This window comes from Sitophilus oryzae, unplaced genomic scaffold (genome assembly GCF_002938485.1).
Source record: "Sitophilus oryzae breed Bouriz unplaced genomic scaffold, Soryzae_2.0 scaffold_815_pilon_pilon, whole genome shotgun sequence".
Taxonomy (NCBI): Eukaryota; Metazoa; Arthropoda; class Insecta; order Coleoptera; family Curculionidae; genus Sitophilus; species Sitophilus oryzae.
The window spans coordinates 1570093-1596025 of record NW_022147434.1 but is presented as its reverse complement, the minus strand read 5'-3'; the positions used below and the strand labels follow the sequence as shown (position 1 = coordinate 1596025).

Sequence of the window (25933 nt, the reverse complement as noted above, 5' to 3'; positions counted from 1 at the left end):
ACTTAACGAATTTATTTTCTCACTATATATTATTTATACACAATTTATACTGATTAGAACCCACAACTAACTATTTAAAAATCATTCACCAATTTGTCACCGTCTGCTATTTACAGATCGCTGTTCTTAAATTAAACTAAAAACTAAACTGTCGAGCGCGGGGAGCGCCTTATACACTGTGTCAATTTTAAAACTTGCCACCCTTAATATCTTTCTTGCAGTTAAAAATATAAAAAATCGGAAAGACGCGTCAATTTTATTTGTAAGGTTAGGTTTGGTTTGGTTTGGTTTGGACACTTTAAATGAATATTTTTAGCCGTTTTCTTTAAACCCCCTAGCAGGGGTAGACGCCACCCTTACAATTTTAAATGGGAATGGGGATCAAGTGATACATCGTTTTAAAGGGAGTTTATTTAATTCTCTTTTCAGTGGTATCCTACTATGTTGCTTTTTGCCAAAGGTTTCTGGATAATCGCGTTTCAAAGTTGCAGAAACAATTAAACAAGCGTACATTGAGATTTTGGTTTTCAGGCTAGTGTTTACACAAAAATTATTGCAATATGGGTCTCCTTGTAGTACAAATCATTAGAAGATTAGGCTACATCACTTACACCCTATCCTATAAGTTGTTCAAATTGTTGTTCGTTTTCCTGTAACCAATAATAATGTCTGTTTTAAAAATCCTCACTGACATTTCAACAGGACGGTGGCTCCACCTCGTTATTTTCTTCCGATCTGACAGTGGTTAAACGAGGGATTTAACAAAATTTTAATGTTAACAAATCCTCCTGTAAAACTGGATTACCTTCTTCATTATTAATAGTATACTATAGTATCTCGACGCCCCTAGAAAAATGTAATGGCTACGTTCATGTTGCCACCTAATCTTCTAGTCATTTGTACTACAAGGAGACCCATTGCAATAATTTTTGTGTAAACAATAGCCTGAAAACCAAAACCTCAATGCAGGCATTTATAATTGTTTCTGCAACTTTGAAATGCAATTATTCGGAAACCTCTGGATAAAAAGCAACAAAGTAGGATACCACTGAAAATAATATTAAACACCCTTTAAAACGATATACCACTTGACCTTCCCATTTAAGAATGTAAGGATCACATCTACCCCTCCTAGGAGGTTGAAAGAAAAAAGGCTAAAAATATTAATTTAAAGTGTCCCCCTTACAAATAAATTTGACGTGTCTTTCCGATTTTTCATATTTTTAACTGCAAAAAAGATATTAGGGAAGTTTTAAAATTGACAGAGTGTATGCTGTAGCGGCTGATTCTAGATCTTTCAGAGATTACCGGTAATATTATTTTTAGTTCCAGCAATTTCCGCCATCTGGTTCGGAATTTCAGAACTCACTTCTCTCCTACTTTGTTCGTTCTCCGACAGATGTCGCTATACATCTTGATATTATGTAAAAATATATTTTTTATCTATAAATTGTAAATATAGAAAAATGGCTATTTCTTTTTTAAGACATTATGGTTTTATTTGTAATTTAAAAAATAGATGTAATCGCCATTTATAGTCTAAGAGCTGGCTACATAAAAAACCTTATCATCGTTACATGGCTAATTTTTTGTGTGAAGTATCCTTTTGTGTAGCCATTATGAAATATTAATGTCTGCCAGCGCGATCCCGGGGCTTAAAGCGGGGGCGGCCAATCGAAAGGGTGAAATTTTGACACTAGAAATATTATAAGATACTTGAGTTATAATTGCGAAAATAGCTTTTATTTATTATTAAGAAACGTGGAAAATTGTTGGCAGACATTTTTCTAGTCGCTAAAATGCCGACAGACAACGCGAAAGAGGCATGAAATTTTAAAAATTATTAAAAAATGAAATTTGAAGAATGAAAAAAATTATGGCATATTTGCATGCCGAGGGCAGACAAAAAGATCGTGGCTCAATCAGCTGCAGACAGTTATCAAAAGCGCGATATTACTCTAGCGCTTTATTCAGGGAACGCTGGTCGCCTCATCCATTTAAGTATAGATAAATCATATAATATACGAATATATTATAAATATATTTTTTTAATATTTCAATAACGATTTTTTTGTCTGCCCTTTGGCATACGGCTTTTTACATTAATTAACAATAAACATGACATTCCACCAACCGACATGCATGTATGCGATGATTTTCTTTTGTCAAAATTCTATGCCTTTTTCGCGTTGTCTGCCGGCCAGAAAGAACATTAATAACTAAAGTGAGAGAGACCGATCAACGTTAATTTTTGAAGACTGTGTTAGTGGCGCGGCCTTTGGCGTCTAACCCGAACTATGAGCGTATTATCGATATAGTAGGTTGCATTCATACCGGCGCTTCATACCGCTTTTTGGACAGGCGCCAAAAAATTTAAAATTTGTATATTTGAACCGAATCTTAATCTTTCAAGTTTATAATAAGAAATCTTCGTAGTTTTTTTAGATTATTTCCTTGACAACGAAAATTTATTATTAGACTTTAAAGCATTAAAACCTATAAATAAAATACTGTGTAGGAACATAATAATTTATTTAACTCCAGACTCCTTGCCATACTCCAACTCAAGGCTGCAATCTTCAGTATCTTTTTTATCTAACGTGGTTCGGAGTGAACAGGGAAGCACGGTTTGGAGCTCGCACAGAGTATCAGTCGGTATCCCGTAGGTATTCAATGTTTTTGATGGTCTTTATTCTATAACAAGAACCTAGCAGTTGAAGAAAATAATTTGTATTACTGGAAATAATACCAGGTATAATACCTAGTCGTTCCATAGGTATCAGAAAAGAATGTGATGTTTTAAATTAAAAAAATTAAATTAGCAATGTACAATTATTATGTGCACTCACTATTACTATTAGGTATGTTAAAATAATTACCGAGATAAAACTTACCTTTAAAGGAAACGTTTTGTCTGGTTCTCCACCACAAAACAAAAATTACAAAAATGCCGAATAATCGTGGAATCTGAAATAATCAATAATGACAATAATCTTCTCTTCTGACAAGCTAAAAGAACAGGCACATTCAGTTAAAAACAATTTATTACTCCGATTTGCTCCGATTATCAACAGATTTTAGTTATCTCCTTCTAGAACTAAGAAATAGAAAAAGCTACTAACAATCTAATTAATCCTGTCAAATGTTTAACTTGCAAAGTTGAAAACTTCCTTTTTTGACCGCCTAAAGGCTATGCGCGTCTGGGATGCGCGGTGACAAAATAAACTTGTCTACGAAATGCCCTATTCCACAAGCCCTCTCACTTTAGTTATTAGTTTCTCTCTGCTGCCGGCATTTCAGCCACGAGAAAAATGTCTGTCAACAATTTTACACGTTTCTTAATAATAAATAAAAGCTATTTGGCAATTACAACTCGTGTAACTTATAATATTTTTAGCGTCAAAATTTCACCCTTTCGAATGGCCGCCCCCGCTTTAAGCCCCGGGATCGCGCTGGCAGACATGACTATTTCACAATGGCTATACAAAAGGATACTTCACACAAAAAAATAGCCATGTAACGATGATAAGGTTTTTTATGTAGCCAGCTCTCGGTCTAATACCTAAATGCAATTAATTTCTAAAATTATTTATCACTGTTTATTTAATAAACTGTGACAATACATATGCACGTATGTACGCGTATGAACAAATAAGTATTACTCATTAAATCATAATGTATTAGATAACGTGTATTGTATTCGATAGGGTATAATAAAACGGGGATATACCGTACGATCAAAATAAAAGGGCGTCATGTTGCCTGTCAAGAATTACGGCAATCGATTACATTTTAGATGCGTCTGGCTATGCTAAGATAATGTGTAAAATATTACTTCATTTTTCTAATTAAATTTTTGATAAAGTTTACCTAGAAATATTTTTTAGATTAAAGTATGTTAGCATAAAATTATTACTTTGTAAAACAATAAGATTATTTGGATAATTTGAGATTAAGATAAATGTTTTAAATATACAGGGTGGTCCGAATTGTAACACCCAGACACCAATTTTCATCCTAATATCGACTTTAGCTCAGAAATTATATAGAAAAAATCGGAATAAAATTGAAATTTCTAGACCCTGTCTTCGAAACAAGGCATTTTAGCACATACATTTATACGAACTTTTTAAATTATTTTTATCTGCAGAATATGCTGCCGAAGTTTCCTGAACACAATTCGGACCACCCTGTATTACTGACACTTTTGATACATTAGTTTTGGGTTACTTACTTATTTAACAGAATTATGTTATATCTATATATCATATTATTATCCTTAAAATGTATTGTGAATGCAGATAACTTAGATCAACGAAAAAAAAAAAACGAGCATAGTTCAGATTTCAGATTTAATCCTTTTGACTCAGAACTCCGTAAGCAAAATGCATTTACTGGCTAGTATTTTTGTCGGTGGTTGAAGGAAAAAAAATTGGAATTTTATTAAAAATATTGATATTGTTTTCTCAATCAATATGTATTGTATCTCAATCAATATGTATATGTGTTCCAATATTCCGTGGATATAAAACTACTACGTATTCTTGGAATCAAAATAAGTTCATTGGAGACAATTTACCTCTATAGAAAAGTGTTTCGTTTTTCTCTTAATAATTAAACTTTAAAAATACAAACATATTTTTTAAGAAATTTTAAGAACCGTTATTCCGATTTAAATGAGATTTGGGGTACCTATGATTAGCTAAGGGTTTTAACATATATGAATTTCACAAAAATCAAGAAAGAGTTATTCGCCCACTCCACCGACTATTATTATTTTTTCGTTAAATGATCCTTCTAGCATTAACTACATTTTTGTCTCTTTAAACAAACGCCACCACGCATACTTTTTGAGAATAAAGTTTTTCCGAAGCTGACTTACCATGTAGGCCCACAAAATCTAGTATGTGCTAATAATCTAGTTGGCGAAAATATGGAATGTTATTAGTAACACAAATCATATTTGCTAATAAGCTTAATAAAATTTAAATTAATTAACGTTCTGGATTATTTTTAATTAATGACCCTAACTGACAAACGAAGCACTTTTGTTTAGAGTGTGGCGACCGACAGTATTTTAAGGAAATTAAAATAATTGTTTAAGAAATTAAGAAAAGATAATATAACTTACATATTTTTCGCATTGTAAAAAAAATAAGTTGAAGAAGGATAGTGAAATAAATAAAAACCGGCATAATTTTTTATTATAAGATGGCTTTACGAATTACGATTAAAAAATCAGTGATTTTTTACTTTATTTTATTAAATAAAATATCAAATTTTAGGTGTATTAGTAAATTCAGTTTCTATATCTTGTTCCAAACCTTGTTCGTCTCCGGCGAATGAGATTCCCTCTATTAGCAATAACAAAATAAAATAATTATTTTAACCTAGTAACACAATATTGTACCAAAAACTAATAAACGGCGGCATAGTAACATCGCAACAGTAGAATCGAGTAATTTTCATTCATCCTCGAAATCCGTTGTACTACGCCGCGCTGGCATATTTCTAAAACTGACGTTGTCAAACTGCATTTTATTATTAAAAGAAACACGACTATGATATTTTTATTCCATTATAAAATTTAAAATAGTTAAGCAGTTAAGCATTAAATGAAAGAATTGACGTTAGCAAATTAATCTATTTGATATATTATAGCAATATAAGGAAATTATTTATTACTTCATAATAATTGGTTGTGGTATTTAATCGAATACAAATACCAAATACAGGTAAATCTGGCAAATGTTTTCGGTGTAAGAGAGATGGGAAAATAAGGATAGAATAATGGCCGATGAAGGAAAAAGGTAAACAATTGTATCTCTTGCGTTTAAATATCTTTGATTTAATATTTCAAACTCTATAATGAATTATCTGAACTTCAAATAAAAAGTCCACTCAGATAGACAAAATCCGTCACACTCAAATAACAAGAAATTTAATTATTAATTTTTTTTTTTTTTTAAAATCAGTTATTTGAGTCTACGAGGCAACGAACGCCTTGAACTCTTGAAAAAATGATCAAAGCTTTAATGACTATAGAGCCAACATTGACGGAGAATGAGCGTGTTTTCCCGTTGTCTGGAAACAATTGTCTCTAAGATGGGAATCGCTCAGATGAGGCTTCAATGCTGTTATGTTTCTAAAAACTTATTTTATAAGGAAAAAGCTGTGAATTAAAATTTGATTTCTTTGTTAATGATTTTACTTTTAGTTGGAGTTTTAGTTTTAGTTGGAATACTATGCTCAAATTAAAAAAAATATATTATTGAAAGATATTTATGTTAATTATGATGTTTAATCGAAACACTGTGATGTTATTAACATAATAGTTTTTAAAGATAAAAGGTATTTTAATTTAAGTTGGCAACAAAATGCTTGTTTTGTTTTGTTTTTAACGGGTCGCGTTTTTCTTTCAAAGAACCAAAACCGCCTAGTGAAAAGACTATTTTTATAAATTATGTTATGTATGTAATTATCTTATACAAAAGTCACTATATTTAGGTGTGTAAATTTCTAATATGGCGCATATAAGAAAACAAAGTTGGTGATGGTGGTCAAAAAAGGAAACGTCGGATGGTAAATTTGAAAACTGTGTTGTGTAGCTGGAAAAAAAGTGGAAATGAAAATAATGGCTTTTAGTTTTAGGATACCTTGTCAGATAACGTCAGAAAACAATAAAATTGAAAATTTCAATTTTTGGGGTTTCTCGAATATCTACCGAACTACTCGAAATTTTAAATGTTAAATTTTAAATGGAACCATACTCGGTTAGAGACTTTCTGGAGGGGACATAGGTGTGTGTGTGGGTATTATAAACAGCTTGTTTATAGAAAAAAAGTGCATTTTTAAGACCTTTATTGTCTGTGACACCATTTCCTTTGTGATATATTTTCAGATTCTCTGTAAATTCATACACAATGTGAAATAAAGATGATTATTATTATTATTATTATTAAACGGCATCTTATTAAGCACATTAATGCACAACTTTGCCCTAATTTAACCATCTTCATATCTCCTATTGTTTTCGAGATTGCAATGGTGGAGGCTGAATTTGAACTGCCCTGTATACTAACTGTATTAGACTGTTTTCATAAATTTTCTTATTTCTAGATTTACCAATTACCGGCCAATCTCCTTGTTCAGCACATACAGCTTTAAAAGAAATCATAGAGAGGTTGCTGAAGGAGGCAGTGAATTTACCTCTTCTAGCGAAAGCACATGCTCACCCCACAGTTCCAGAAGAAGACGATAAAAATAAAAGTTATGAAGACCTTTTGGCAACAGCAATTATCAATAAGGTTAGTATAAAATTATATTTAATTAAATTTCGTATGTTTTCCGCGAAATACAATAAAGTTTGTTTTTCATGCATCCGTTGTCCGACGACACGATGATACGATATTAATTTTATTGGTTGATTTTAAAGACTTCGATTGGTTAGAAACTTACGCAGTTTTTAAATTTATTGCATTTTCATGCCTCCTTTCATCGGATATACGATTTGATTGTGATGTCATTTTATATTTTTATTATATATAGTCTAAGAGTTTGCAACGTTTTCGAGAGAGAAGTTTAAGAAAGCTAGTTACAGGGTGTCCCACAATTAGTGCGACAAACTGAAAGGGGTTGTAGAGGGCATCAAAACAAGTCATTTGAGTATAGTGATGGGAATACCGCTTCTATATATATATATATAATAGTGACCGTTCCAGAAAAATACCGCGATATATATTATATAGGTATATATATATATATGTATATATTCTCGCTATATATATATCTATATATATATATATATATATATATATAAATTGAACAAATTCTTACAGCTTTAGTGTATATTAATAAATAATATTTTCTTGCCTTTAGCTGTGTATTTTTTTCTAATTTTTCTTTTTTCTTTCTAATTTCTATTTTTTCTTTCTAATTTCGAAAAATCGAATCACTCTTTACCATCTTTTGACGGGAGATGCACTAATATCTCACCGACACTTTACGACATCGTCTGTTGATATAGAAGAAGTTTTGCTTGCCGTATCGGTGAGAACCAGCCCCTGGACAGCCCACCTGATGAAGGGTAGGCCCAGAAACCGGTTGTGGGAGTGGAGCTTGGTTCCCCCCTTACGACAAGCAAAACAATTTTCTTTTTTATTTTTTATTTTTAATTTTCTCTACTTTCGATTTTTCGAAATTAGAAAAAAATACACAGCTAAAATAGCAAGAAAATATTATTTATTAATAATATACACTAAAGCTGTAAGAATTTTGTTCATTTCATATATTTGAGCGGGCCAGAAACGCTCTTACCATCTGACGGGAGATGCACTATATCTCACCGACACTTTACGTGCATCATCTGTTGATATAGAAGAAGTGATTGCTTGCCATCGGTGAGAACCAGCCCCTGGACAGCCCACCTGATGAAGGTAGGCCCAGAAACCGGTTGTGGGAGTGGAGCTTGGTTCCCCCCTTTACGACAAGCAAAACAATTTTCTTTTTACTTTTTATTTTTTTTAATTTTTTCTCTACTTTCGATTTTTCGAAATTAGAAAAAATACACAGCTAAAGGCAAGAAAATATTATTTATTTATATATTTTATTATATTATATTATTATATCTTTTTCAAGCCTCTTGAACGTAGATTCTTACAGAGTTAAAATTTGTTAAACTGGACAACACAATAACTCATATTAACTATTGTTTTTAATTGTTTTTGGACATTACAACAATTAAAAACAATAGTTAATATGTGTTATTGTGTTGTCCAGCTTTAAATTTTGGAACCCCAGTATTAGTGATATACTGTGTCAAGAGAACGACATATATCAATGAAACGTCGTCACAAAATAAAAGCCAAGTAATGAACAAAAATCTAGAAACATCTTTGCAAAACCCAACGACCTAAAGCCAAGAGTGAAAAAACAAAAATGGAATATATAGTACACAGGTCAAAGAAACCGGAAACAAACATATATACTTATATATATATATATATATATATATATATATATATATATATATATATATATATATGTATATATATATATATATATATATATATATATATATATATATATATATATATATATATATATATACCATTATATATATATATATATATATATATATATATGCTATATACTAACATATATATATATAATATATATATAATATATATATATATATATATATATATATATAACAAAATCGCGGTATTTTTCTGGGAACGGTCACTATTGTAACGCGACTCGCCATATATAGAATATATATATATATATATAATATATATATATAGCATATATAATATATATATATATATATATATTATATATATATATATATATATAAATATATATATATATATATATATATATATATATATGATATATATATATATATATATATGACTCAGACTTGATATATATAGAGATATAGTATATATGCAAATGGAATATATATTGTAACGCGACTCATATATATAGAATATATATATATATATATATATATATATATATATTCTATATATATGAGTCGCGTTACAATAGTGACCGTTCCAGAAAAATACCGCGATTTTGTTAACAAGGTTCCGACTTCCAAAGTGTGGCGGTTCTCGCTAAAAATATATCTAACTTATCTATATTTGTAGATTAATGTAACTTTTATCACCGCTCATTTTCCAAATATCGAGTTTATAATTGTGTATAACCAATCTATCTCATTTTTAGAAAAACGATGACATTCTTGTTATTTTCCATCAATTTTCGTTTAAATAAAATCAACGGCTCATATTTATGTGTTTTGCAATATAATATATTTAATGTTAAAATAAAGAACAAAGTCCAAACCACTGTCAAAAGAAATTGTTTATTGGCCTAACCAACCTTAAAAATAGATATAAACCTTTGTATAAACAATAAAACTTAAATGAATAAAAGCATATAAAATATTTTTATTTTATTTTATTTGCTTTTGCGTTTCATCTTTCAAACAACGCTATTTTATACCATGCCTAGTACATACCAAAAATCGCTATTTCGAATTTCGAAAGTAACGTAGCGACGGGAGCACCAACGCCAATAGTAACCGACCAAATCGCGACAGGCAAAACCGGATCACTAGAAGCGCTCCAGCGACTGCTGGAACGAAGTACATCGCCGCCGAGTTCGAGCGTCGATAGATAGTCACAGCAAGGACCAGTTACTTCTGTTCGCGACAGACGGAACTACGGCTCTAGGAGCGCGACGACTGAAGCGAAGTTACGCCGCCGCCGAGGTCGAACGTCGACAATCAGTTACAGCAGTTACCAGTTACTTCTGTTCGCGACAGGCGGAACTACGGCTCGTGACTAGGAGCGCGACGGCTGGAGCGAATACGCGCGACCCTGCGTACATACCAGTGCCAGTTACTACTGTTGGCGACCGACGAAATCGCGACGGCTGGAGTTAAACACGTCGCTATGCGGTTACTACGATTCCAGCTAACTTCAAGAGCGATAATAAATAATTTATAAGTTTGTCGTCATTATGATCGTCGTTCTTCAGTAACAGGTTCCTGATTCGTTGGGGAGCGCGACACGACGTTACAAAAAAATACCGCTCCAAAATCGCGTTACTCAAATACCGACACATCACTATTTGAGTATAGGAACCCATGTCCGGTATTATTAAAATGAGCGGAATGAACTTGACTGGACGTGCACTAAGGTACCAACACGGACTGCACACCCTACTATCAACAGCGAACAGGTGTGTGCATTTGTGTCTGAAACAGAATGGACGGCACTTTGAGTAGCTTTTGTAAATGTTTTGAATAAATAACGCAACTTGAAATTTACGTTTCACTCCACCTGCTGCCAAGACAGCACATTTCAGTACACGGGTTCCTATATATTTATGACTTGTTTTGATGCCCTCTACAACTCCCTTCAGTTTGTCGCACTAATTGAGGGACACCCTGTATATCTTTTGCTATATGCTCTCTTGAACAGAGTGCGGACCGTCTGGCTGCCGTTGCCGGTAGACGATGCGTTCACTACAGCGTATCATATCTGTATTCAACATCTGTTCACTACGGCGCCGGTGCATCACAAATTCGATCTGAATTTCAGATTATTTCAATAATCCTTAAAGATATTGCAATATTGCGGGAATGTAATCAGTCATCTGGTTTAAAAAATAATATACTTATTTTACTTATTATATTTATAGTGAAATTTAGTATTGGTAGTTTCTGTTTAATTATATTTATCTCATTACATAAACTAAATATATTTTACTTAATGCTTATAATTAATTATTTTTCTAAATTGTCATAAATAGAAATCTAAGAACGTAGTCTGAAACCTTCGCAGTTACTACTAATATCTGTGTTGCATTTTTAAAGCTTCTATAATAAAACCTTCAGTTGGTATTTATCTAGCACAATGGCTATAGTATTGATTCAAGTAAAGAAGTCTTTAAAAAAGAAGGTAATTTTTTGTATACGTTAATTAAGATCTTTTTACTATTTGTTAATTCCATAATATTTATATTCTTTATTGAAATGATGATGAAATTTATTCATAATGTTTTCAAACATATTTAATATATTTAATCTATAAAAATCTAATTTTCTATTAATTACAAATACTAAACATATTATAAAATATTTTTAATTCTTGGTTAAAATTTCAATTGGAAGAATTTAATTTATTTTTTCTATAATAAATTCTACCTAATACTTTTTTAAAATAATAATTGTCACTTTTAAAACATAAGTAAGTATACATAAAATTTAAATGATAAACGTATGAATTCGTGTGTAGATATAGTATCATTAATGTCTAATTATTTTGAAAGGTATAATTACTTATGTATATTAAATAATCTTTTAATTATAAATATCAGTAATATTTTTTAATTTCCATAAAAATCAGCAAAAATCTATTGTCTGTAGTTTGATTTTCAATATTTCAAAAAAATTAAATTTTAAATCTACCTAATATTCCAAAAAATAATAATTACTTTTAACAATTTGTTGCAGTTGCCTCATTATGTTTAAACATCACATTTTACTGCTTGTTGGGTATTATAAGATGACAATAATTTACAACACTGAAATAATATTATTATAAAGTATTATTAAACCAATCTAATAATCAATTATTTGTCATCCGTATTTATTATATTTAATTCCTTTATCGGAATTCTATTATTAGAAAAAATATTTTATTTCATCCACCAATTCTTTGAACCCACATAACAGTTGAAATTATTTATTATATTTTTACCGCATTTAATCCTATCAAATATATCCTAATAAATGGACTTGGTCGACCTTTGAAATACGTCACTACAAATATAATTATACAGGGTGACCATATGTTCCGATAAAAGTATTGATGTTAATATGATTTGGTTGTTATATGGTATGTATATAGGGTGGCGCCCCTCATTCGCCTCGGTTGATTATACGAAAACGGAAAGATGTATAAACAAGATATTTTATGGGTATATGTGGGAAGGCAATATGCATAATTTAAAATTATTTTGAATTGTACAGGGTGTGTCAGAACTAAGATCCATACCAAAGTTATATTTTTAACATTGAAAATGTTTCTGTTATCCTATATAAGGGAGCCCAAATCGAATTAAAATGCTACATTTGCCACACCATGACGTCATATATACAAGGGTATAGGAAATCTCGGCGCAGCGGCGACAGTCGGCCAGCGCGCGCAAAAACCATTACATCGCTAATTGTTTATTGATATATCTTTATTAGTTTAAAAGCAAAAAATATGGGGTTTGCTTTGATTCTAACTTTCAAGCCAAAGAAATTAACTTTACTAAAAAATGTGATTGCTTGCTTAAATGTATACAGGGGTTTCAAAAATTGCTGGTCTATTTTAAATATTTATTTTACATAAAAACTTTGTTATTTCAAATACAACACAGTGTATTTTTTTTAATAAAGCTTGATTTTCATGCATCCGTTGTCCGCCGATACGATGATACGATATTAATTTTATTGGTTGAATTTAAAGGCTTCGATTGGTTAACCGTTTCTAACCAATCAAAGTCTCAACCAATAAAATTAATATCGTATCAACGTATCGTCGGATAACGGATGCATGAAAATCAAGCTTATATCGAAGCACATTTAAATGCTCTTTCAAACTCTATTAGAGTTTCCTATACCTGTCTGGCTCAGATTTTGAATAAAAAGCGATTTTTCAAAAAAATTGTAATCGAGATGGTTGGTGTCGCCATGGCAATTTTCTAGTGACACTTAGTATCAAAAAAATCAAAATCGACATTAGTTTATGGAATTTATTTAAATTTATAACAGGTTATTTTTATTTAATTTACCAACAATAAGGTTAATAAGTAAGTATTTATTATTTTATCAAGAAAAATGAAGCAGGATCTGCTGGCGGAAAGAATGGATATGTTACTAGTGATTTTATTTTGTCGAAAGAGGTGATACAAAAAATGTCGAAAGAGGTGATACACTGATAGATTTCGCACACCACAACAAATTATATATAATGAACACCTTCTTCAAGAAAAGAAACAGCAAAAAGTGGACATGGACCAGTCCAGATAGCAAAACTAAAAACGCAATATATTTCATAATCAGCAATAGAAAAGATGTAATCAAAGACGTAAGTGTATTAAACAGATTTTCGATAGGAAGCGATCACAGCATTGTAAGAGCCGAGATAAAAATAAATATAAAGAAGGAAAGAACTAACATGATACTCAAGAAAAACCACAAGAAATGGGTAGCCCCTGAAAATAAAGATTCTTATAAGGAATGTATAGCCTCAAATCTAAATTATGAAAATACTAATACGATAGACGAAATATACGAAAACATCAAAGGGGCCACTCAAACAGCTATCGAAAAATTTTGTCCCAAAAAAGTAAAAGAACAAAAACTGAATCAAAGAACAGAACTTTTAATGAAACAGAGAAGAGATATGGAGGACAAGAGTACACAAGAATATAGAACTTTAAATAGAGAGATACCCAAAGAAATCAGAAAGCATAGGAGGCAACAGAATACGGAAAAAATTAGGAACGTCATAGAGAAGAATCAAAGTTTGAAGGTATTGAGAAATAGTACAATGGGAAGAAAAGAAATACAAAAGATCAAGGATATGCACGGCAACATAGTAACACACAAACAGGAAATCCTACACTCTATTAACTTTTCTATCAAGAACTTTACATCAAAACAGCAGGGGATCAGAACCGACATCCGAACGGTAATAAATCAGGGGTCGGAAGAAATTCCAGAAATAACCGAGGAAGAAATTATCACTGCCCTTAGAGATATGAAAAACAATAGAGCTTTAAATGTCCTATTTAATAAATGCATTGAAGAAGAAATAACCCCATCACAGTGGAACAACGCAACCATCATTATTGTACACAAGAAAGGTGACGTTACAGACCTTAAAAACTATAGGCCCCTCAGCCTTCTTAGCCACGTATACAAATTATTTACTAAAATACTCACCAAGCGTTTGACAAATAAAATAGACTTTTTTTCTTTCGAGCGAACAAGCAGGTTTCCGATCAGGTTACGGAACAAATGACCATCTTCTAACAGTCAAGGTCCTTATCGAGAAATGCATTGAGTATAATAGACCACTAATGCTTGTCTTCGTGGATTTCGAGAAGGCCTTCGATTCGGTAGACCAGCGGAAGCTTCTAGAGACACTAAGTGAGAGTCGCATCGATCATCGATACTCCTCAATCATAAGACATATATATGATAATGCCACGGCAAACGTCAGAATATCGACAAATCAATGCACAGAACCTAGTACTAAGTGGAAATTTAAACATTAATAACATACCTTTGGAACAAGTGCATATATATAAATACTTAGGGCATGAGATCGGTATTAGAAGGGATAATCAGACCAAAGAAATTCTACGAAGAATAGGTTTGTCGAAGGCTTTCGGAAAACTAAGGCATATACTGAGATCTGATATTTCCATATGTTTAAGAAGAAAGATCTTTAACCAGTGTGTCTTGCCTGTCCTCGCGTATAGAGCTGAAACTCTTACTTTGACAAAAAAGAACATACATAGAATGCAGGTCATGCAACGGAAAATGGAAAGGTCCAAGTTGGGAGTTACACAGAGATAAAATACCCAATCATACAATACGAAATTGAACAGGAGTAAGAGATGCGGTGATATCTGTCTTACATCTTAAATGGAATTGGGCACGACATGTGGCTAGGATGACCGATGGACGGTGGACAAAGAGATTGTGGAATGGAGACCGAGACACGAGGCCTATAGAAGCAGAGGACGACCTCCTAGTCGATGGACAGATGACATTAAGAGGGTGGCTGGAAACTGGATTCAAGTGGCACAAAATAGAAGGAAATGGCTAGAGTTAAGGGAGGCTTTTGTTCAGCAGTGGACGGTATAAGCTAAATGATGATGATGATGATGATGATGATGATTTTATTTTGTGAGGACAGTTGCTTGTTGGCCTGAAGGGTTTATGCTCAAAGATATCTAAATAGCAATTTTCTTGACAAGCATTTCTTTGAAAAACTACTTTTCCTATTTCGCAGAGCTGATAGTGTGGCATATGAAAAACCCATAGAAAAACATATTAGGCAGAAACCTGTCGTTGGAAGCGAAGAAAATGAATTTGCCTTAATTGGCTCTTTTATAGAAAATCCAATATATCTACAAGTCATCGTAATATAAATCAAAGAACTACTTCTTATTTTTCTTGATAAAATAATAAATACGCATACTAAACTATTGTAGGTAGGTAAATTCAATAAAAGTAAACTGCTATAAATGTAAATAAAGTCCATAAACTAATGTCAATTTTGAAAATAGCTACTACACCAGCCATCTTGATTGCCATTTTATTTAAAAATCGCTTTTTATTCAAAATCTGAGCCAAATAGGTATAAGAAACCCTAATATAGTTTTAAAGAGTATTTAAATCTGCTTCGACTTATTTTAACAAACTCTTTTATTATAGCATGGTGTTGACAAACTCTTTTATTATAGAATGCATATTTAAATATGTTTAAATATCTCAAAAACCAAAGCAATTAAATATATTAAACCCTTATAATAAATGCCTTATTTTATGCCCAAGAATCTAAAAATGAAATAAAATACTGGCTGTGTTCCATAAGAGAAAATATAACTTTGGTATGGATCTTAGTTCTGACACACCCTGTACATTTAAAAAAAAAATTATGCACATTGCCTCTCTACATATACCCATAAAAAAATTGTTTTTACATCATATGTTTAATATGTTTTTTTTGGCATTTTTACATCAGTTTTTGACTTGCAATTTACAGAATATGCTAGCATCGGTAACAGATATATTATGCAGATTAGATTAGGTTAGATTAGAATCTTCGAGGTGTAACACTGCGACCTTTTCAGATCTATTGTGGCCCTCTTCTGAACTTTAGATTACATTCTCCAGTCCTATCCTTTTGGAAAAGTCTGGCAACTTGGAAACTGAACAAAGAACCTACTACAAAGAGCCATACATTTGCCAGGCTGTCACACTGACATAAAATGTGTTCTGTCATAGTTCTGTCGTTTCTTCTTTAGACTGACAAAACCTGCACACGATTTCGTCCGCCAATCCTATCAACTTTAGATGCTTATTCAGCTTACAATGCCCTGTTTGTAGACCCATTACATCTTTGATTGCATTTCTGTCTTTTGCTAATCAGGTCGGCCGTGAATTTTGGTTTGGAACCTTGTTTGGTCGTTTCATCTGCTCTTTCGTTACCCTTGTGACCATGGCGCACTGGTACCCAAGCTAACGTAACATTGCTACCCTCACGTAATGTGTTTATAACAGGCATATAATTTTAAATTTAATAGTATAGACACGGGATAGACAGGGTAGAACATACAGGTAGAAACTTCTAATGGACGCTCAGCCTGGGACACCCTGTATAAAACGTTCTTGAAGCTGAAATGTTGACTTAAAAATTGACACTTTTACGTTTTACTAATTAACATTTCATGCACATTTTACCACTTAATACAAAATATATATTAATATACAGGGTGCTACAAATTCGAGGTACGAGCATTGGTATCTCGGTAACCGTAATAGACACGAACATAGTTAAATTGGGGCAAAGTTGCGCTTTGTGATGTTCACGAAGATGCAATCAAAAAAGTTTTAAAAATTTCAAGGATTGCTGAGTTTTTTGGAAAAAACGGATTTTTTTGAAAATTAATTTTATTTTTTCCTGTCGTTACTTTAAAGAAAATCAAAAAACTAATTGCACATTTTCATAGCCACTTTATTAGGGCTATCTGATTTTTATTAGGGTATTTTTAGATTTTCAAATTAGCTGATAATTTGTGAGATACAGAGGCCAACTTAATTTTTTTAAATACGGACCTGCATTTTTTATTTTCCGTTTTGAAAGAACTCGGTCTCCTGAGTACAAGGATATGCCACACGTTATACTTTTTTGTTTTTGGTACCTTAACAACAAAAAAACTATATAATTATTATTTAAAATAATTTCAAGTCGGACTGTTTTTTTTTAATTATTTAATCTGATTATATTCATTGTAATATACATATTGATCAGCGCTAATTAACATTGAATAAGGAAAATCGAGTCAATTGAAAGATTCAAATAAATTATATCCAGGTCAGCAATTTAAAGATATTATTTTTATTTGTTTTATTGTGAATTTGAAATCTTAGTGTGCGATCTAATAATATGCGTAATATTCATCGTAGTTATTATAAATAAATAAACTTCTACAAACAAAAGTTTCTAATATTCTACGAAAGGTAAAGGTTTCTAATGTTCTACCTCCCTATTGCACAAATTTATTTTTCGTTCAATTTTATTTATAGCTCTTTGAACTTTCTTCTTATACTTCCGAAAGCATTTTATACTTTTAATATTGAGATGTATTGATTTCACTTTTACAAATGACGTGAAGTAATGTATTCATTTGTATATTATTTTTTATTATTTTATTGCATTTGATTTTCAATATTCAATGTTTTACCCCACGTCATTTTTAAGTTTGAAAGCTTATCGACATTGTAACGATGAATAGATTAAATATTAAAAAAAACAGAGCTGGACTTGAAATTAGTTTAAATAAATAATTGTGTTCAAATGTCTGAAACAAAAAAATATTAAGTGTGGCATATCATTGTACTCAGGAGACCGAGTTCTTTCAAAATCTGAAATAAAAAATGCAGGTCCGTATTTAAAAAAATTAAGTTGGCCTCTGTATCTCACAAATTTGCGGCTAATTTGAAAATCTAAAAATACTATAAGATAGCTCTAATAAAGTGGCTATGAGAATGTGCAATTACTTTTTTGATTTTCTAAAAAGTAACGGCAGGAAAAAATAAAATTGATTTTCAAAAAAATCCGTTCTTTCCTAAAAACCAAAAAATGTTTGACATTTTTAAAACTTTTTTGATGGCATCTTGGTGAACATCCCAAAGCGCAACTTTGCTCCAATTTAACCATCTTCGTATCTATTACGGTTTCCGAGATACCAATGCTCGTACCTCGAATTTGTAGCACCCTGTATATTATTAATTCATACTCTTTGTTCTTCTAGGTGATCAGTAGCTGTCAAAATAATGGCCCTTCTTCTTCGGCGAACAGTGTGTCTAGTCGCGTCTCTACATCGTCGAGATACAAAGATGATAAAGAGTATTTCTTTAGCGAGGAAACGTTGGATAGCAAGTGGAAAACTACTGATCTGGATACGACATCCGTATCCAGCTTAGATGATTGGATTCACAGCGAATCCAGCTTCGGATCGAAGAAATATGTGGATAAAGTTACCCTTAAGGTGAGATATAAGAAAACAACTCAATAGGTACCAACAATAAGTCTCAGTCAGTAATAGCATAATTTAGGTTAACTACTGAGGTAGCTAGGTATCGTGTTGAGGTAGGTATCTTTGAAATTTATACATTACAATTATTTAAGAGTAAAATTTTGCATTTCAAAAAATCACTCAGCGAAGTAGAAGATCATTTTATTATGTCTTATGTTCAGCTGGTTTTAAGTTTTAATCATATGCCGCTTTACTTTAACTACAGTTATAATTTTATATCAACTTATTATTTGTCGAAATTCGACATCTCGAAGTCGCCTAACTCTGAAGATAGATGATTCAGTACCAGCAGGTCAATTTATGATCTTTTACAATTTACGACCTTGCATAGACATTCGCTTCTTATGTGTCAATTTTGATTTTGAGCACCAATGAGGTTTCTCTTAAAAAAGATCAAAACTGGTGTCCGGACTACTCGCTACTGTCCAAATATATTATAAGTATATACATATATTATACATTAGAGTTTAAAATAGTGCGCGGTCAGGTGACAGCTGGTTCAGCGGGCAGCGTTCAGCGATGAAGTAGACGAATCAGATCGTTTTATTTGGGGCGTGCGCATAAAAATCGTGTTGAACCAAAAGGATAGACTTATGCAATATTAATAATCCTATTTCTTTTCTTTGGCTTCACTTTCCACTCATTGTGTAAATGTGGTACTAGCATAATATATTCTTATAATACCGTATGATCGAAAAAAAACGGCGTCAGCCGTGGCTATGAAATGAAGATCCCTCTCATTTTACTACCATTTACGTATATTTTCTACTCTCCTACACATATAGGTAAATAGTGAAACACATGAATTTATATACTAAGCACTAAGCTGTGCTTACGGTACAAATACTAAAATGCTTGCTTAAAATTGCTTTTCAGATCAAACAAGATATCGAAGAAGTAGATAACTTAGAGTCAGAGCCCGAAGAAGATGATGCTGAATACTTTCGATCAACATCGTCCTTACTCAGCGATAGCGAGTCGAACTGGTTATTACAGAGACGCAATTTCCAAGGAACAGCATCCCCAGTACCTGTGCCAATGCTAGTACCAAATCCCACATCTGAAGCTAAGGTACGCATTCATTTTTTTCTTGTCTTTTTATCAATAATTGTTTGTGATCCTGTGAATATTATTATATTATTACTTACTGTGAATATTATTACATTCTACGTATTATTATACGTTACTATAGTATATAAATTTGGACATATAATACTACTAGTACTTTCCGAACTACAGTTATTTCGGAGTATTAAATATCCTATGCTATATACAATTTATATAATACAGCATATTTTTATTATATATATTCACTTAGATGCAAAAAATAACGCAACGGAGAATTTTTGGTCAAATTTAAAGTATTATATTTTTGTTATTTTTAGCCATATTTTCATGAATTTTTTAGCAAGCTGTAGATAATTATTTCAACTTTAATTCGTGAACTCAGTTTTTTATAAACTTTAGTATTTGGCATATTATACAGGGCTAATCTAGGGATTGTTTTTTTACCTTAACTTTAAAACACCTTGTGCAATAATTTTGTGTGTACGGTCAGAACCATGTCTACTGAGCATTTTGTTTTTTGGATTATGCCAATACATGCTTTGGTTAATTTTTAAGAGCGAAATGAACTTGCCACCAACAATATACAATTATTTTTTCAATTATCATTTCTTTTTGAAGTTATTTTTCAATATGATAAACCTGCGTTGGTGATTATTGTGTACTATATACTACTATGCACTGTCCATCGTGTTCGAAGTTTGAGAGATGCTTGGTAGGACGGTTAGAGCTCGCAAAGCTGTACCAGCTTCATTAAATTAACTTTGCTTGATTCTTAAAGAAGAATGGGAAAGAATAACGCAATATGATAATATATGCAGCCTCATTGATAGTATGAACGGACGAATACAGGCAGTTATAGCCAAGGGAGGCAACACAAATTATTAGGGTATTTTTTACAATTTGTTTTCTGTTTGTATAGGAACTTGAATATTATCATAGAGTATTGCAGATGTTTTTTAATATTGTTAGTTCTGTTATCGTTATTAATATTTATTAAAACAGGATAGTAATATCGCTAGTCTTTAACGTTTTTTTAAGTATCTAATGCAGTAAGTATCCAGCGTAATATGACGTTACGACAATAATCACCAAAACAATCTCGTCATATTAAAAGTCATTTACATTTGGATGTACAATTACATCCAAAAAAACGATAATTGGAAAAATTGCAAATTGATCTCAATCAGTTCTTCACTCTTAAAAAATTAACAAAAGCATGTGTTGGTATGAATCAAAAAACAAAATGCCCAGGAGTCATGTTTCTGACCGTAAAATTATATTCTGGAAAATATACACACGAAATTATTGCACAGGCTTTTTTAAAGTTAGGATAAAAAAACGACCCCTCGATTAACCCTGTATAATATGTCAAATACTAAAGTTTATCAAAAACTTAGTTTACGAATTAAAGTTGGTATAATTATATACAGTTTGCTAAAAAAATCATGAAAATAGGGCTAAAAATAACAAAAAATATAACACTTTAAATTTAACCAAAAATTTCTCCGTTGCATTTTTTTTTGCATTTGAGGGTATATATTTTTCAATTTGTTGTAATGGTTATTTTATTTTATTACAATTAATTATATTGAAGGTCCTTATTGGTGACAAGCCCTTAGATGACACCTCTGATCTGTCCGATGTCGGATCTGATTATGAGGAACCGGAAATATCGCACACCGCCCACTCTCTGCTCGTTCAATCGAAGAACATCATCGGAGGAAGGAACAGCCAGATACACTTGTTGGAAAATGGCGACGTTCACAGCGAATCGTCCACGGATTCTGGTGTTAAAGAAGTCAACGGAAAAGAAGAGGAAAGAGTTGTGGACACGTTGGAAAGCAGAACGGATATTACGGTAGATGATGACAGTAAGTATATGGTACAATTTTTCCCATGCAAATTTTACCATTATGAATAGGGTTTCTATACCTCCGGATTTACTCGGACATGTCCGGGTTTTCAAGAGCTCCGACCAGAATTTGGAAAAATATCTGTGAAATCTAATTATTGTAACAAGAATTTCATTTTGTTGAATATATTAATCCTTACGATGTCACATATCCACTAAACCGTGTTAACCAGTTCGTGTTTGTGAATTGCGAATTCTTTTGTCTTTATGATTACATGGGATTTATAAATATGTCTGCCCCACGATCCATGACAGTCACAAATAATTGTATCATAGATAAATGAAACAAGTTTAGATTGGAAAGTGCCCATAAGGACAATGTAAACACTATTTGGGGCTATTCTTGCAACGGTTGCGACCCAAACCTTTTGATAATTTCGGATCGGTTCGGCTTTTTCCGGAATTATGTCGCCAAATATTATTTATTCAAATGTATTATTATTTTCTTTTAACTTTATAAATAAAATACAGTGTGTTGCATACAAGAAACCTTATTTTATATAAGGACATGTATGCGAAACACCTGTGAAACATTGGAAACCGACGTTATGCCACGATCCACGATGGTTTTTGCAGTTCTCAGTTCACAACAGAATTTTTTAGTTTTTAATGCCACTTTTTCACAATTATCACGGGTTTGAGTAAGTAGAATTTAAATTAAACTCACAAGATAGCAATAATTACTTTCATAATGGACGCTTTAAACAACTTTTCGGTATTTTTTCAATGAGGGCGGTTTAAATTTTGAAAGATTTTATAATTTTTGAAGATTCTGACCATATTCTGACGTGTTCAAGAGAAAATGATTTCTGCTATTATTTTTTGCGGTTGTCCTTAGCAACCCCAACGCGATCCCAAGTTAATTATATATTTTGACGGGCTTTCCAATTTAAATTTAATTGTATTTTCTGCCATTTTTTGAATGTTATTTGTCGATATCTTTCTTGGTTCGCTGGATAGTCTTTAGTTCATGACTAATAATGCAAAAACGAATGAAATGTTCAAAGTGTTCCATTAAAAAAGGGTAATACAATTCTGATGACATTCGTAACATATGCATTACATATCTTAGTACTTTCCTCAGTAAGACAAAAGAGTATGTATACTTAACACTTTTTCAACTGCCTTTAATTTTCCCTTTAAAGTAAAGTCTGTCCTTCTATCCAACGTGTCAGTGAAGAATATCATCAGACCATCCCCATCAATTGACAGAAAATACAATTTACCTGTGAATTGGAATGAGAGACAACTTTTAGCTTAAAAAATGCTTCACGTTTCAGCTATAAAGACTAAAAAACTATTTAATCTATCTTAATATTGTTATTCATATCACACGTTTTGGTAAACTGACATTACATAAATTTAAACTTCAAATTGACAATTACTACTAGATGACGGTTACATAATGTCAGTAATACAGAGCGTTCAGCGTATTATAATATACATATCTGCTAAAAATTAGTGTTTTTGAAAAGTTGTATTTAGATATTTTAAATAGTTCTTTTTTTGTGTCTTGTACATTTTTGCTTCTTAAACGTTAAGCATTTTTTGCCGTCATTCTGAAACATTATATTCTTTGAAACATTATATTCTTTAAATAATTGCTTTTTTAATTTTTTAAATTAAAAAATGTTTTTTTTTTAAATTAACATGTTATGTTATTTTTCTAGATGTTGAAGATTCATCATATTTATCGATATGCAGCAACACAGAAAAGGAGGCTGAATACACCGAAAGATATGCATCGCTGCCACGGCAAATAGTTAAAAATTCAGTAGATGATTTCAGGTAAGATCATATTCTATCTTGTCTTGTTCTGTCCATGATAAATACAAAAAAAATATTATATAACAATAACATTTTGGAAAACTAGGAATTTTTCACTTCCTTTCAGGAGAATATTGATGTCCTATCACCGCATTTTATTACTAAAATATAAAGTTAGTATAATAGAAACATAAAATATTAATACTCTAAAGTAATAATTATTGATATATATTTATATTGTTGCTTTTACCTGTATAATAACCGATTGTTTAAAATTAATAATTTGAACGAACCGTATTAGAATACGCTTAGGTCAATCGAAGCTCACGATTTATTTTTAATATTCGTTCAAATGAACGACTCGTTCAATCTTTGCTGATATCTAGTTCGCAATAAAAAAATGCATTCATTGGAGAGTAAATGTTGCAAAGGTTTTTATATTTACTTATCAATTAATGTAACTGATTTTTTTACGAACATTAGCATTTTTATGCAATTTTATTTTAAAAATAAACCATCAGTAATTAGATGGTGTAATAGGTTAGAATCAACTATAAAAAGTAATGGATATTGAGTAGTAGCCATAGTACAATATAATTTATTAGTCTAGGGAAATTAATGAAATCAGTCGAAATAATTCGTGTAGTCTTGAAAAGCGATATAGATATTCTTTAAAATGTATTGATAAACATACTAAAAGTCCCCGACGGTGGGGGGTGAGCCGGCGGTGGGGAATGGGTGAAAGGTTAGCTTTTGTAGTTTTGTGCTTGGATTACTAAAACCGACTAGAATTAAGTCCATTTATGATTGTACTTTGCTGTGAAAAATGTTATAGAAATAGTACACATGTTCTAACAGCGGCAAAACTGGTTGTACATCCCGTACTTATTCTCCCTCCCCGTGCACTGGCAACTTCCACTTCGCGAGTGCGCGCCCAATACTTGCCGCGTCAGGTCGGCGCCGGCGGTTTGGCCAGTAGTCTCGCGACTCTCGCTATGCTCGTCGCAAGAAAAACTGTTCAACAAGGGCATTTCCTGTCAAATGCAAAAAACAAATGCCAACTTATTAAACTACTTACAGAAAAAATGCTGGCTGAGAATATTGAAGCAAGAGTGGCTGTAAGTGATGCTGACTGTCCAATTACAAGAACTGCAATTATTGAGAAAGCTGCAAACAATTCTGTGGTTGCTGTTGTAGGAGAAGATGTGGATCTTATAGTTCTTTTAATGGCTCTGGCATCATCAGCGAATGAAATATTTTTTGTCAAGCCGGGAAGAGGGAAAATGGAAACTAAAATATTTTCTTCCCAAGAACTCCAAAAGCTTATATATTATTGTGCCATTCTTTTTCTTCACAGTTTTAGCGGTTGCGATACAACCTCAGCCATTTTTAGAAAGGGCAAAACATTGTTTGTTAAGCTTTTTGAACAAAATCCATTAATAAAGGATATAGCAGCCATCTTCTATGATCTAACGTCAACTCAAGAATCCATAGTAGAAGCAGGAGAGAAGATGTTTTTGACAATCTGCCGTGCCCCTTCTAATCAGACTGATCTAAACAGCCATCGATACTTAGTTTTTTTTTTAAATCTAGCACCAAGCCTAAACTTGATCTTGCTTCGCTGCCAGCTACCAAAGGGTGAGCAAAATATCACTCGTTTAGAGTCTACCACCAAGTACAAGAGAGGCTAGGGAACCAACTGCTTCCTGAAATGTGGGGATGGAAGCGAGGATTCGATGGAAACCTGGAGCCAATCACAACCTTAGACCCTCCCGTATCTGACACAGTGTTAAATTCTATTTTTTTGCCGCCGCAAGAGTGACTGTTCTGGGAAATGTGGCTGCCGAAAAGCTGGAATTTACTGCAGCCTTCTTTGTAATAGCTGCTTAGGTGCATGTCCCAACGGAGCGCCCGTTGATCCCAATGAAAATGATGTCGATGACGATGAAAATAATTATGATAATAATAATATAACAGACGATTAAATACAAAAAAACATTTTTTGCTTGATTCAAATAAATAAATTTAGGAAGATAACAAAATCACTCTTAGTTTTTCATTTTGTTAAATTTCAACACCCTGTATCTAAAAGTATTGATCATACCTTAAAAATGAACAAGGTAAAATTTGTATTAAATTTATTTTACTAAACTCTGGTTGATATTCGATATAAGCAAAAAACTAAAGAAAATTACCTTTTACCCCCTCCCCTATCGTCAGCTCGTCCCTCACCCTCGGGGACTTTTACTATGTTTATCAGGACACCCCAATAGATAGCTA

General features: G+C 32.0%; 1 protein-coding gene across 3 annotated transcripts in view; it reads left to right on the top strand.

The window, feature by feature from the left end:
- LOC115889511 overlaps positions 1–25933 on the top strand; it is a 149955-nt gene that overhangs the window by 93848 nt on the left and 30174 nt on the right. For all 3 annotated transcript variants that reach the window (XM_030909530.1, XM_030909531.1, XM_030909532.1), the window contains 5 exons: positions 7120–7307; positions 18622–18858; positions 19783–19977; positions 21569–21845; positions 23557–23674. In XM_030909530.1, the coding sequence (XP_030765390.1) occupies positions 7120–7307; positions 18622–18858; positions 19783–19977; positions 21569–21845; positions 23557–23674 (1015 nt within the window). The remainder of the gene's footprint in view (positions 1–7119; positions 7308–18621; positions 18859–19782; positions 19978–21568; positions 21846–23556; positions 23675–25933) is intronic.